This window comes from Chiloscyllium plagiosum, unplaced genomic scaffold (genome assembly GCF_037043375.1).
Source record: "Chiloscyllium plagiosum isolate Xiang-an unplaced genomic scaffold, Cpla_swu_hap1 HiC_scaffold_12, whole genome shotgun sequence".
NCBI lineage: Eukaryota > Metazoa > Chordata > Chondrichthyes > Orectolobiformes > Hemiscylliidae > Chiloscyllium > Chiloscyllium plagiosum.
In genome coordinates, this window is record NW_028270150.1 from 82,253,066 (window position 1) to 82,267,509 (window position 14,444).

The 14,444-nt window shown below is 44.0% G+C and overlaps 1 protein-coding gene and 1 long non-coding RNA gene across 3 annotated transcripts in view; one reads left to right on the top strand and one right to left on the bottom strand.

The window, feature by feature from the left end:
* Window positions 1-14,444, top strand: part of LOC122554986 (uncharacterized) — a 112,816-nt gene that overhangs the window by 58,359 nt on the left and 40,013 nt on the right. For both annotated transcript variants that reach the window (XM_087992412.1, XM_043700488.2), the window contains exons 6-7: window positions 1,319-1,420; window positions 8,568-9,120. In XM_087992412.1, the coding sequence (XP_087848538.1) occupies window positions 1,319-1,420; window positions 8,568-9,120 (655 nt within the window). The remainder of the gene's footprint in view (window positions 1-1,318; window positions 1,421-8,567; window positions 9,121-14,444) is intronic.
* The window catches only part of LOC122554988 (uncharacterized), a 115,433-nt gene that overhangs the window by 39,615 nt on the left and 61,374 nt on the right, over window positions 1-14,444 (bottom strand). The window lies entirely within an intron of this gene.

Genomic DNA, 14,444 nt, shown 5'->3' on the forward strand with positions numbered 1-14,444 from the left:
ACCACCTCTTTCAATTCTGATTCTCCAGCATCTCCATTGTGTCTTGGGGAGAGACAGAGAGATAGATGTCTGGTAAATATCCAGAAAGTTGCTGAGGAGAAATGCTTGTAACCTTATCAGTTTGTTAAGAAATTTTAAAGTGAATAAAGGAGTGATACTTCACCGGTGTTGAGTGTTTGTAAAGGACTAAAAGAGTTGACTGTTTCATTTTGACTTCTACCATAAGATGTTTTCAAATTGTTTTACATTGAGTATAGTTTAGTTTGTTGAAACTTTATTGCTGGAACAGCACAGCAGGTCAGGCAGCATCCAGGGAACAGGAGATTCGACGTTTCGGGCACAGGCCCTTCTTCAGGAAAGTTTGGTTTTATTATTCTATCTAGTTTTCAGCTCCTGTTCATGCCTGTTCTCACTTACCCATATTGGTTCTCAGTCCAGCATGTTTTGTGTTATATCCTTTCATGGTTAATCCCCTTCCTTTCTCTGTAGCATCCTTCCCACTCATAACCCAGAAACTGATGAGTCCTCTGAATGTGGACTCATTCTACAACACTTCTGCCCACATCCTGCCTTTTCTTCCCAAAATTCTAACTCCTTATCCTCTGCTCTGGGTTTCATTTTCTCCTGTGCCTTTTTAGAGCAGTTGGGTTAATTTTGCTACGTTCATGTGCATTTTAAATGCAGGTTATTGCTGCCTAACTAGTTACATTCCCAGTCAAGAGTAACATCCAGTGTGTCAGAGTGAGGGCCAGCCAATGCTGTAGAGCTACTAGAGAGCTGTGATGGTTTTGGAAAGTTAAAGCAAAACTTGCAACTGGATTAACATTTCAGACATGACCTATTATCTGATTTCTAATGCATCTAAACAATGATCCTATTTCAGGTGAAGACCGACCACCTGTTTCGTTTCTGCTTTCCTTGTATATTTCCAACATTCATAATTTGGCTTTTCATCTTTTCATGCTGCCAGTTCTGATTTTATTTAAAGATTGGGGATCTGACTTTAAATGACAGCTGAGACCAGTAACAATTTGATCCTGGTTGTATTGTGTCAGCCTTGCGTCGTTTCTCCATGGATTATATCTGGCAAAAAAAATACAATCTGCATTTTTTTAAAAACTGTTGCATTTGGGAGGGAGAGCTCTTGATAGATATGCAGCAGCCATTTTATCAACAGCTGAACATGCAGTCAAAACTAAAAGCCAACTTTAACCCAGACTAATAGATTTTTTTTCCAAAAAGACATGTCCTTTACTATAATTATAGCTATAGCTCTTGTTGTCACAATTACTGTTTTTGAACCTTTTTTTATATGTAGGTTATTTATTCTTCCATCCGAAGACTGGACAAAAAAGTGGAAGTGATTCAGAGACAAGTGTCTGACCTACGTCAAGGAAAAACAAAATATTTTGCTAAGCAAGTAAGCACGTCTTGTATTTTTATTGCGCGCATCCAGTTTTAAGTGCTGTGTTGTTCTGAAATAGATGCCATTTATGCTTTCAGTTATATCCAGTTCTCCATTCACTGCCACCACTGCACAGTCAGCCATTAGCAATTGATCTTCATTGACCATTAACTTAACTGGTTTAGCCAGTGGCATGAATTTTAGACATGCAGCCCCTCTAGAGCCTGGAAATTCTGCCCTTGAAATCAATCTATGTAGCCAGGTTAGACTGTTGTGGAATGCAGAGTCCAACAGGAACCCCTGTTGGGTTTACCAATCCTGCTGGATCTGGTCAAATGGAAGTATCGCATACACATTACAGGTGTCACTGGTGCTGTTGCTTCTTGGAAATTGTGGAGTATAGATGATGGAAGGAAAGTTGAGGGTTTTTGTTGTTGCTTGCACACCAACAGTGTAAAAGGACCTTAAGCATGTCACCTGAACTTCAGGTTTCGTTAACATGCCAAATGTTTGTGATGCGTGCTTTGCTCGTCATACTGCCTCAGGGTTAATTAAATGGTATATTTGACCCTTGGACCCTGTCATACTGCCTCAGGGTTAATAAAATGGTATATTTGACCCTTGGACCCTGTCATACTGCCTCAGGGTTAGTGAAATGGTATATTTGACCCTCACACCACCAGTGGTATGAAGGTGGGAGGAGAACATGGCATTCAGCAGGTGGTGTTTCTGCATACTCCTGACCTATGTGAAATTTTACAGGGGCTGGGACAGCGTGGGATTGGGGAGGGGGGGAATGGTATCGGTCAGACCTCCTGCCCGTGGACCTTTTGAGTCTCTTACCCGATTGATAAGCAGCCCTAAGCAGGCTTTGTTCTGCCCATTGGGATTTCACTGATGGAAGGGAGGGGAGGCCCATCCGTGTGGGAAGCCTGTGAAATGTAGGGAAGGGAATTTCCTTTGCAGGCTCCAGGCACACCAGAGACCCCTGGGCCCATCCTTTTCCCTTCTGGCCTCTTGAGCCCGGTCTGGCCACCTCCCTCCCCCACCACTTGCTGAGTCTCCTGACTTTGTTGTTGCCTGGGCTCCTCATGTGGCCTCAGCTCGTGGGTGGCGCTGCTGGGACTGCAGAGATGCCAGACGTGCAATGGACTGGCAGTCCTTTATGGTCTGTCTCTCTTTCTAAGAAAGGGACGGTGGACTTGCCTCAAAACACTGCTCCCAGTGCTGTCAGGCTGATGGCAGATTCTTGTTGTGAGTCAGAGGGGATATGAAGAGCCTGTGGCAGTGGGAGCAGGACGGGGGCATGTAGGGTATACGGCATGACTTGAGAAACCTGGGAGAGCGAGGGAGGGGTAGGGGGAACTATTTAGCACACAGTTTTTTTTAAAAATATGTTCCTTTAAGTTTTTTTTCAGGTTAGGATAGGGGCCTTAAAAGTTGGCAGATACGCCATGGCCTTGAAACAGTGCGATGTAAAGGAGCCACATGACTATTCATGCTGGGGCAGAACTCCATGGCAGAAATTATCACCTCAGAACAAAGCTAAAGTTTCGGCTAGGGACCCCACTGTGTGGTTCTGACCTACAGTTTGGGAAACCCTGTATTAACCCTTGAGCTTGGTAGCTGAAGGAACCCTCCAGCTAGTCCACTCTGTTGCAGCATGTGGCTCTTTTAGTTTCATTTGCATTTACTCACCTCACTAATGCTGTGCTTTACGGATGCTGCCTCAGTCAACTGACCAACTAATCCCATTCCTTTCCTTCCCCTCACAACCGGCATCCACCATCACCACACCAGATCCCAACGCCAGTCCAAAGTGGATTGCTACATTATTTTGTGTTGGTGTTTGTCAATGTAAGAATGATTATGCAAGGGGCTGAGTAAAAGATTGACATTGAGAAATTCAACCTCCTGTTTGGAACCCACCTGAACTGAAAATATATCAGAATGGACCAAATTGTCAGAAGCTTGTGTTGCAGTAGGATATAGTGCAACAGTGTATGTATGTGGAAAGCATAGATTTCCACCGTGTTACTCCTGAATCCCCTGAAAAACTCACCAAGGCACAGTGGCTCAGTGGTTAGTACTGCTGCCTCACAGTGCCAGGGACCCAAGTTCGATTTCCCTCTCGGGTACTTGTCTGTATGGAGTTTGCACATTCTCCCTGTGTCTGTGTGGGTTTCCTCCCACAGTCCAAAGATGTGCAGGCCAGGTGAATTGGCCATGCTAAATTGTTAGGTGCGTTAGTCAGGGATAAATATAGAGTAGGTGAATGGGTCAGGGTGGGTTACTCTTCGGAGAGTCGCTCAGGACTTGTTGGGCCAAAGGGCCTGTTTTCAATACTATAGGGAATTTAATCTAATCCATTGCTTCCATGTTAGAAGTAACCTCAGTTGCCCATGCTAGACTCTCCCCGGAGAATTAATCCTCCTGGTGCTAACCCTGTAGACTGTGCGATTGCCATTACCTCTGTCTGCATCTCCCTCTGGACTGTCCATGGGGACATGGCCCTTGGCTCAGTGTGGATGTTTACATTAGTTTCATGATCTTGAAGGAAACTTGGCTGATAGGTGTGGACATCCTCTCTCTTATTGAAGGCTCCCAGCCTGGCCAATCCACCATAATCCATTTGCCCATTCCTCTGGCACCCTGTCCTGTTGTGAGCATTTCACCATGTTCCAGCACTCTTACCTGTCCATTAAAGTCATCCTCCCGACCAAACCCAACACTAACTGAAAGAGCTCTCCTATTTTCTCCCTAATGCTGTACACCTTCTCTTTCAATGATTTGAACCTTTGTGTCAGTTCAGTTTGCCTTCTGTCTTCTAACTTCACAACCCACCGTTGCTCCATTAGACTTTTCTTCCATTTGAATTACCCCTTCCTATTTTCATACTCACCTTTATCATTTGCCACCTTGTGTAGCCTATTTGTTCTCATTGTGTCAACCATGGGTAAGAGCAGTTTGCCTTTTCCCTGTAGAGTGTAAAATTCTTCATTTGAATCTCCCTGCACTCTCTCCCAAACCCGCTTCTTCCATGTGTGGCCTCGGGGAAAGAAAATTTCCAGCTATTCAGTTTTTGGGTATCTGTTCACCAATGACATTTCTGCGCCTACTGATCAGCTCAATCATTTCCTTTACTCCAACATGTGCCCTTTTAAAAATGATGCTTGTGTTCTCGTGGTAGTGTCCTTTCCTCTGTGCTAGATATCCCAGGTTCAAGTCCCACTTCTCATTACAAGTTTGAACAGGTTGATTATAATATCTACCCACCCTGCCACCACCTTATTTAAAATCATTGCTCTCTCCTATCCCACTTGCTATGAAGTTCATTGTCTTTCTTCTAAACTAGAGGAGCAGGATTAAGCCATTCAGCCCTTTAAGCCTGCTCCACCATTCGATGTGATCATGGCCGATCCTCAACGCCATGTTCCCACTTTCTCTCCCTAATCCTTGATGCCTTTAATAATATGTCAAACTCTTTCTTAAATGTCTTCAGTGACCTGGCCCCCATTGCCCTCAGAGAATTCCATCGTTTGGAGTAAAGGATTGTTTCCTCTCTTCAATCCTAAATGGGCCAACCAGGCATCCTGATACTGTGACCCTTAGTTCTAGAGACCAAGGATGCAGGCACAAGAGGCAGGATTTCTAGTATTTGTGGTGTTAACAATACAGCCATGCTTGTTTTGTATCTTTCCATCTGCCTGACTGAATAGTTACTATAGCACTCACACTATCCTGCAGAAGAGGGGGGAGAGCTGAGGTTGAGGTGACATGTGTCCCTAAGTATATTAATGGCACTTCCCTCTGGAAATCCTATTTAGCTGCAGATCATCATTGAGCAATATTCCTGATCTGATGTCATATAATCATACAGATTTACAGCAAGAGAAAAGCCCATTGAGTCTGTGCCAGTCAAAAACAATTACTTAATTATTTGAATCCCATTTGACAGCACTTGGCCACAGCCATGGTATTGCAAGTGCACATTTAAATATTTCTTAGATATTTTGAGGGTTTCAGCCTCTACCACCTTCACAGGCAGTGAGTTCCAGATTCCTAATACCCTCTAGTGTGGAAAATGTTTTTCCTCACATCTCCTCTAAAACATCTGCCCCTCACCATAAATCTGTGTCTCCTGGTCATTAATCCCTGAACCAAAGGGAAGTGTCTCTTCCTGTCCATCTTATCTATGCCCATCATCATTTTATATGTGCCCCCTCTCCATCTCCTCTGCTCTAAGGGAAATTCCCGCAGCCTAGGTGCATGTCCAAAGGTGCACACCCACGGAGCTGATTGACTGTTTAAATGGTGGGAGGATGTTCCTGACCTGTGGTAGTTTCAGAACCCAGCTTGAGCTTTATCCCAACCCTTCAAGATAAGTGAAAGTGCCAGCTCATGAAAAGGCTCGGTTTGGTTTGAAGTGGGAGATATTCCTATTGTTCTTTGACATGTTTTTACTTGAATTTTTTTTTCACTATCCGAAGAGAAAACTACAAGAGAGACAAAAACAAAGGTCGTGCAATTGTCGCACTAGTATGCAGGGTTATGATTTTCCTTTATCAAATCGATCTGCCCGTCCTGAATGGATCTGCATGCTTTATTCATTTTGATGCCAAGGGTCTTTTTTTAAAGTAGCAAATTCAGAAAGTAAATTCAGAATTACACAGAATTTACAGCATAGAAACAGGCTTCTCAGCCCCAGCTTGACTGCGCTGTTTATAAACCACACAGGCAATCTCCCACCTAACTTCATCTCAACTGATCACTGTAACCTTCTCATAGAGTGATAGAGTCATAGAGATGTACAGCATGGAAACAGACCCTTCGATCCAACCCATCCATGCCGACCATATACCCCAACCCAATCTAGTCCCACCTGCCAGCACCCGGCCCATATCCATCCAAACCCTTCCTGTTCATATACCCATCCAAATGTCTCTTAAATGTTGCAATTGTACCAGCCCCCACCACTTCCTCTGTCAGCTCATTCCATACACGTACCACCCTCTGCGTGAAAAAGTTGCCTGGTAGGTCTCTTTTATATCTTTCTCCTCTCACCTTAAACCTATGCCATCTAGTTCTGGACTGCCTGACCCCAGGGAAAATACTTTCTCTGTTTATCCTATCCATGCCCCTCATAATTTTGTAAACCTCTATAAGGTTACCCCTCAGCCTCTGACCCTCCAGAGAAAACAGCCCCAGCCTGTTCAGCCTCTCCCTATAGCTCAAATCCTCCAACCCTGGCAACATCCTTCTAAATCTTTTCTGAATTCTTTCAGGTTTCACAACATCTTTCTGATAGGGAGGAGACCAGAATTGCACGCAATATTCCAACAGTGGCCTAACCAATGTCCTGTACAGCCGCAACATGACCTCGCAACTCTGACCAATAAAGGAAAGCACACCAAATGCCTTCTTTACTATCCTATCTACCTGCGACTCCACTTTCAAGGAGCTATGAACCTGCACTCCAAGGTCTCTTTGTTTAGCAACACTCCCTAGGACCTTACCATTAAGTGTATAAGTCCTGCTAAGATTTGCTTTCTCAAAATGCAGCACCTCGCATTTATCTGAATTAAACTCCATCTGCCACTTCTCAGCCCATTGGCCCATCTAGTCCAGATCCTGTTGTAATCTGAGGTAACCCTCTTCGCTGTCCACTGCACCTCCAATTTTGGTGTCATCTGCAAACTTACTAACTGTCCCCCTTATGCTCACATCCAAATCACTTACATAAATAATGAAAAGTAGAGGACCCAGCACCGATCCTTGTGGCACTCCACTGGTCACAGGCGTCCAGTCTGAAAAACAACCCTCCACCACCACCTTCTGTCTTCTACCTTCTATTCCTTTCGCCCTCACAAACTGCCTTGCATCCCCTTTCAATGTGTCCATGCTATTAAAATTCCATCTTCTAACCACTCTTGAAGTAAAGATGCTGGTCTTGAATTCCTCACTGGACTTATTAGTGACTGTCACATATTTATGTTTAGATTCTCCAAGTGGGGACATCTCCTTTACTCAGAGAGTAGTAGGGCCATGGAACAGCCTGCCTGCAACAGTAGTAGATTCACCAACATTCAGGGAATTTACATGGCCGTTGGATAGACATACGGATGAAAATGGAATAGTGTAAGTTAGATGGGCTTCAGATTGGTTTCACAGGTCAGCGCAACAGCAAGGGCCAAAGGGCCTGTACTGCACTGTAATGTTATGTGCCAAACTCTGGTGTGTTAATGTTCAAAGAGATTTGGGTTTGCTACTTCAAAAGGTTAACATATAGTTTTGATGAGACCACACCTGAAATCCTGTGTGCAGTTTTAGCCTCCACGTTTAAGAAGGAATGTACTCCGGTTGGAGGAGGTCCAGTGAAGGTTCACAAAATAGGTTCCCAGTATGAGAGGGCTGACCCATAGTGAAGGGATGGATCATAAATTGGGCTGATAACCTCTGTGGTTTAGGAGAGTAAGAGGTAATTTTGTGACAAGATTCTGAAGGATTTTGACAGGGTAGATGCTGAGTGATTTGCTGGGCTGGTCACGGAATCCAAACACAGGGACACAATCTCAGGGAAATGGACAGGTCATTTAGTACTGAGATGAGAAACAATTACCTCATTCAAAAAGCTGTGAATCTTCGGAATCCTCTACCCTGGAGCACTATGGATGCTTCATCACTGAATACATTCAAGACCACGATGAATAAATATTTGGCCCCTCAGAGAATGGAGGGATAAAAGGGGGAGATTGAGTGTCAGAGGCCTGTTGGTGGGCTATTTGATCTACTCCTGCTTTTATTTCTTGGGTATCCTTTATAATTTTAAAGATCTCTATCTTAGCTGTTTCTGGGGAAAGGAACAGAAGTCTGAATTGGAGCAAATTACTGCAGATGGGGAAATCTGTACTGAAGACAGCAAATGCTGGAGATCACAGTGGGTCAGGCAGCATCCATGGGGAGGGAGCAAGCTAATGTTTCGAGCCTAGATGACTCTTCATCAGACTCTGATGTCGAGCATCTATTTTCGCAATGTTAGCTTGCCTTCTCTTCATGGAAGCTGCCTGACCCGCTGTGATCTCCAGCATTCGTTGTTTTCAGAAGTCTTTGATAAGATAACTGTGATTAAAGTGATTTAATCTATTTGCTTTTTTTGCTGCAGAGGCAAGTCTTGGCATCACTTTCCAATAGTTACATCCAGAAACCCAAAAGGAAACCGGGTCTGAAATCCGCCGTGAATGAGCAGAGGAAGAGAGTCCGATGTTCCAGACCAGCTGATCCGACTGAGTCCAGTGACTGGAATGAGCCAGTGATGATTCAGGTTGAAGATGATGTTGCAGATGCAGTAATTGATGAGAAACCGAACGTTTCAGCATCCTTCCATTCCGCGGGACACATCCTTGAAACCCTGACACCAGCAATGAACTCTTCTGTGCCCGTTCTGGTGCCATCCTCATCTGCCCTGATCTCTGAGCTTAAGCCTCCTTGTCAGAGGTTGGAGAGTGTGCCAGCTGCTTATAAAATGAGCAAGCCACAAGCCAGCCACAGTCAGAGATCGGTGCTGCAGCAGCTGGAAATAAAAAAAGCCCCTCAAACAGAAGGAAATACCTCCCAGAGCATTGAATTAGTGCCGGACTGTATCACCAGCAAGGAGATTTCAAAGGAGGATCCAACACCACAGCATTCATCTTTTGATCTTTCAAAGAATAGTTTTGGTAAGCAGAAACAGCCTTTTCTCCTTCTGTGGCAAGTGGCTGGATTTCTTTTTTTTTTGACACTGATTCCTTCTTCGCCAAGAATGAAAAGACATTTTCGTGGTGAGATTACTCATTTGGTGCAGCACAGATATGGATTTCTACTGACATTGTCCAGGGGGACCCATTATGTTTCTCAGCCGTGGTCAGTGAGGAAATCTATTGCCCTGGTGTACTGTGGCAGTTAGTTGATAAATGGCTTAGTGCTCAGTGCACAATGCAACAGGGAAGAACAGTTTTATTTTGCACAAATCATGTCAGGCCAGACCAAATTATTGTTTTCCGCATTCATTCACGGGATGTTAAGGTTGCTGGTTAGTCTAGCCCATTCCTAATTACTGTGGAGAAAGTGGTGGTGAGCTGTCTTCTTGTGCTGCTGTAGTCCATTAGTATATCCGTGGTGCTGATAGAAAAGAAGTTCCAGCATTTTGACCCAGTGATACTGAAGGAATGGCAATCTAGTTCAGCATCTGGATTGTATGTGGCTTCAGGGAAACTTTCACCTGGTGCTGTTCCATGTATCTCCTACCCTGTCCATCTAGATGGTAGAGGTCATGAGTCTGGAAGCACTACGTCGTTTTTTTTCTGTTAATCATTCTGGTAATGTGGTCTTCGCTGGCTGGACCATTGCCCGTGCCTAGTTAAACCATAAGACTTTAAGAAAAAGTAGCAAAATTAAGCCATTCAGCCCATCAAGTCTACTCCACCATTTGATCATGGCTGATATGTTTCTCAACCCCTGTCAACCCTCCTGCCTTCTCCCCATAACCCTTGATCCCTTTCCTAATCAAGAACCTATCTATCTCGGTCTTAAATAAACTCAATGATGTGGCCTCTACACCCTTCAGAGTTCCACAGATTAACTGTCCTTTGGTGCAAGAAATTCTCCCTCATCTCAGTTTTAAAGTGTTGTTTCTTCACTCTGAGGCTGTGCCCTTGGCTCCTAGTCTCTCCCGCAAGTGGAAACATCTTCTCCACATCCACTCTATCCAGGCCTCTCAGTATTCTGTAAGTTTCAGTCAGATCCCCCTCATCCCGCTACTCCTCATTTGACAAGCCCTTTATTTCCGGGATCATTCCTGTAAATGTGCCCTGGACTCCCTCCAATGTCATCACAGGGTTCCTTAGATACATGGCTCAGAACTACTCACATTAGTCTAAATGCAGTCTGACCAGAGGCTTATACAGCGTACGCAGCACATCTCTGCTCATAAATTCTAGTCTTCTCAAAATGAATGCTAATATTGTTTTGGCCTTACTAACTGCCAAATAAACTGCATGTTAACTTTAAGAGACTCCTGAACTAAGACTCCTAATTCCCTTCATGCTTTAGATTTCTGAAGCTTTTTCTTATTTTGAAAATAGTCTATCCCTCTATTCTTCCTCCCACATCGTATTCCATTGCCACTTTTTTGCCCACTCTCCTAGCCTCTCCAAATCCTTCTGCAGCCTTCCTGGTTCCTCGACACTAGCTATCTGTCCACCTCTCTTTGTGTCAATTGCAAAACTTAGCAGCAATGCCCCTTGAGAAGGGGCTGGTGAGTTGCCTCTTAAGCTACTGCAGTCTGTGTGCTGTAGGTATCCCCACAACGCCTTCAGCGAGGGAATGCTGTGATTTTGATCCAGTGACTCAAGAACGACGATATATTTCCATGTCAGGATGTGAGTGGCTTGGAAAGGTAGGTTAGCCGTGGGAAATGGAGGTGATGGTGTTCCCTTGTATCTGCTGCCCTTGCCCTTCCAAGTGGTAGTGGTCATCGGTTTGGAAAATGCTGTCTGAGGAGCCCTGGTGAATTTCTGCATCTCCTAAGTGGTACACACCACTGCTACTGAGCATTGGTGGTAGAGGAAGTGAATGTTTGCGGATGTGGTGCCAATCAAGCAGGCACTTTGTCCTGGATGGTGTCAAGCTTCTTGAATGTTGCTGAAGTTCCACCCATCCAGATAAGTGGGAAGTATTCCATCACACTCCTGACTTATGCCTTGTCGATGGTGGATAGACTTTGGAGGGTCAGGAGGTGAGTTATTTACTACAGGATTCCTAGCACCTGACCTGCTCTTTTAGTCACTGTGTTTATGAGAGTGTGGGTGTTGGATAAGTCAAGTGTAATGACTTGGAAGCAAAGAATAGCAGTCACAGGAGCAGGCAAATACCAAACAAAACTAGTTCGAGGCCCGACTCAATTTTCTGGAACGTGGTCCCAGGGGTGATTGTAGGAGTTGCTAAGCCTTCTAACCCCAAGGCCTCATAACCCCTCCCTACCCACCTCCCCACCTCCATGAACCCACATACTCCATGCCACCACATAGCCATATGCACAGTCCTCAGCAGCTGTGTGGTGATGAAATAAGTAAACTTTGAATAATACAATATGATAATACAATTGGGTGGCATGGTGGCTCAGTGGTTAGCACTGCTGCCTCATAGCCCCAGGGACCTGGGTTCGAACCCACCCTCGGGCACCTGCCTGTGAGGAATGTCCTCATCCTCCCCAAATCTGCCAGGTGCTCCAGTTTCCTCCCATTGTCTAAAGATGTGCAGATTGGGTGGACTGGCCATGCTAAATTGCCCATAATGTTCAGGGATGGGCAAGCTAGGTGGGTTAACCATGGGAAATGCAGGATTACAGGGGAAAGGGTGGGATGCTGTTTGGAAGGTCAGTACAAACTCGATGAATAGAATGGCCTTTATCTGCACTGTAGGGTTTCTATGATTCAAAACACTTTGGCTGAGATGCAGTCTAGAGAAGGTTCACGTGATTGGTCTCGGATGTGGAGGGACTGTCCTAAGAGGAAAGGTTAAGTAGATTAAGCTTGCATTCAATGAAGTTCAGAAGGATGAGAGGTGACACGTAACGTTTCTTAGTAGGATCGACAGGCTAGAGATCGGAGAGATTGTTTCTGCTTGTGGGTAAAACTAGGAGAGAGGACACAATATCAGAATAAGGTGTCACATAGTTAAGGCAGAGATTAGGAGGATTTTCATCTGTCAGAGGATAGTCTTTCCTGTGGAATTCTTTACCACAGAGGGTGGTCAAGGCTGAGTCAATAACAATATTGAAGGCTGAGATCAACAGAATTTTAATCATTGAAGGAATCAAGGGCTTTCAGGAAAAGGCAAGAAAGTGGAGTTAAGGTTTATCAGATTAGCCATCATCTCAATGCACACAGAGCAGATTTGATGGGCTGAATAGCCCACTTCAGCTCTGACAGTTTATGATCTTTCACTTGGTACGAAAAAGAACTCACATTCATAGAACTAATTTGAAGCTTTTACATTTTCTCAAGTGGTCACTCTTTTGCATAAACTTCTATTCCCACTCCACATCAAAGACATGTAATCCTTTAATATACTCTTTAAACTGTCAACTCAACTGTGACCTCGGAACTCCTGTTGAAATAAAGAGAACAAAGAGAACAAAGAAAGTTTACAGCCCAGGAACAGGCCCTTCGGCCCTCCAAGCCTGAGCCAATCCAAATCCATTGTCTAAACCTGTCACCCAATTCCTAAGCATCTGTATCCCTCTCCACCTACTCATGCATCTGTCCAGACACATCTTAAATTAATCTACTGTGCTTGCTTCTACTAGCTCTGCTGGCAACGTGTTCCAGGCACCTACCACCCTCTATGTAAAGTAGTGCCGCATGTATCCCCCTTAAACTTTTCACCTCTCACCTTGAAAGTGTGACCTCTTGTTATTGAATCCTTCACCCTAGGAAAAAGCATATCTCTATCTACCCTGTCTATATTCTTCATGATTTTGTAAACCTCAATCAGGTCCCCCCTCAATCTCCTTTTTTCTAATGAAAACAAACCTAAACTACTCAACCTCTCTTCATAGCTAATACCTTCCATAACAAGCAACATCCTCGTAAACCTTCTCTGCATCCTCTCCAAAGCATCCACATCCTTTTGGTAATGTGGCAACCAGAACTGTACACAGTATTTTAAATGCAGCCGAACCAATGTTGTGTACAATTTTAACATGACCTGCCAGTTCTTATACTCAACAGCCCGACCGATGAAGGCAAGCATACTATATGTCTTCTTGACCACACTATCCACCTGTGCAGCAACCTTCAGGGTACAATGGACCTGAACTCCCAGATCTCTCTGCTCATCAACTTTTCCCAAGGCTCTTTCATTTACCGTATAATTCGCTCTAGAATTAGCCTTCCCAAAATGCATCACTTCACATTTGCCTGGATTGAACTCCATCTGCCACTTCTCTGCCCAACTCTCCAGTCTATCTGTATTCTCCTGTATTCTTTGACAGTCCCTTATGCTTTCTGCTACTCCACCAATCTTTGTGTCATCTGCAAACTTGCTGATCATACCAACAGTGCCGTCTTCCAGATCATTTATGTATATTACAAACAAGAGTAGCCCCAGCACTGATCCCTGTGGAACACCATTGGTCACCTTTCTCCATTTTGAGAAACTCCCTTCAACTACCACTCTCTGTCTCTTGTTGCTCAACCAGTTCTTTATCCATCTAGCTAGAACACCATACACACCATGTGACTTCACTTTCTCTATTAGTTTATTATGGGGAACCTTATCAAATGCCTTACTAAAGTGCATGTATATGACATCTGCAGCCCTTACTTCATCTATCAACTTGGTCACTTCCTCAAGGAAATAATTCAAGCTTTTGAAAGTTAACGAAACATCCATAATGACAAAGTAGCCTTTGATGAAATGTAAATAAAAACTCTGTTCAAACTGCATGATCAGATGATTTTATTTTTAACCTATACCTGTCAATTAAGGCAGTTTAGCAGAAATTATAAAAAATACTCAGATGCAGATGCAGCCTTTTTTCAAGATTTGCAGAACAGGATATTTTTAAAAAACGTCAGATCACGACAGTTACACAGACCCTTATCCATCCTACAGGATGCTTACTGTTACTATGGCCTAGTGATATTATCGCTGGACTGTTAATCTAGAGACTCAGTTTATGTTCTGCAGATTGGGGTTCAAATCCCAGCACGGCAAATGGTGCAATTTGAATTCAATTGAAATCTGGAATTAAGAGTCTAATGATAACCATGAATCCATTGTCGAAAAATCCCATCTGATTCACTAATGTCCTTTAGAGAAAGTATCTGCTACCCTTACCTGGTCCAGCCTGTGTATGACTCCAGACCCACAGCAATGTAGTTGACTCTTAACCTCAATTAAGGATGGACAAGAAATGCTGGCCTAGTCAGCAACACTCTCATCCCTGAATGAATATTTTTAAAAAACTTCATTCATCAGGTTAAGGATTTTGCAGCAG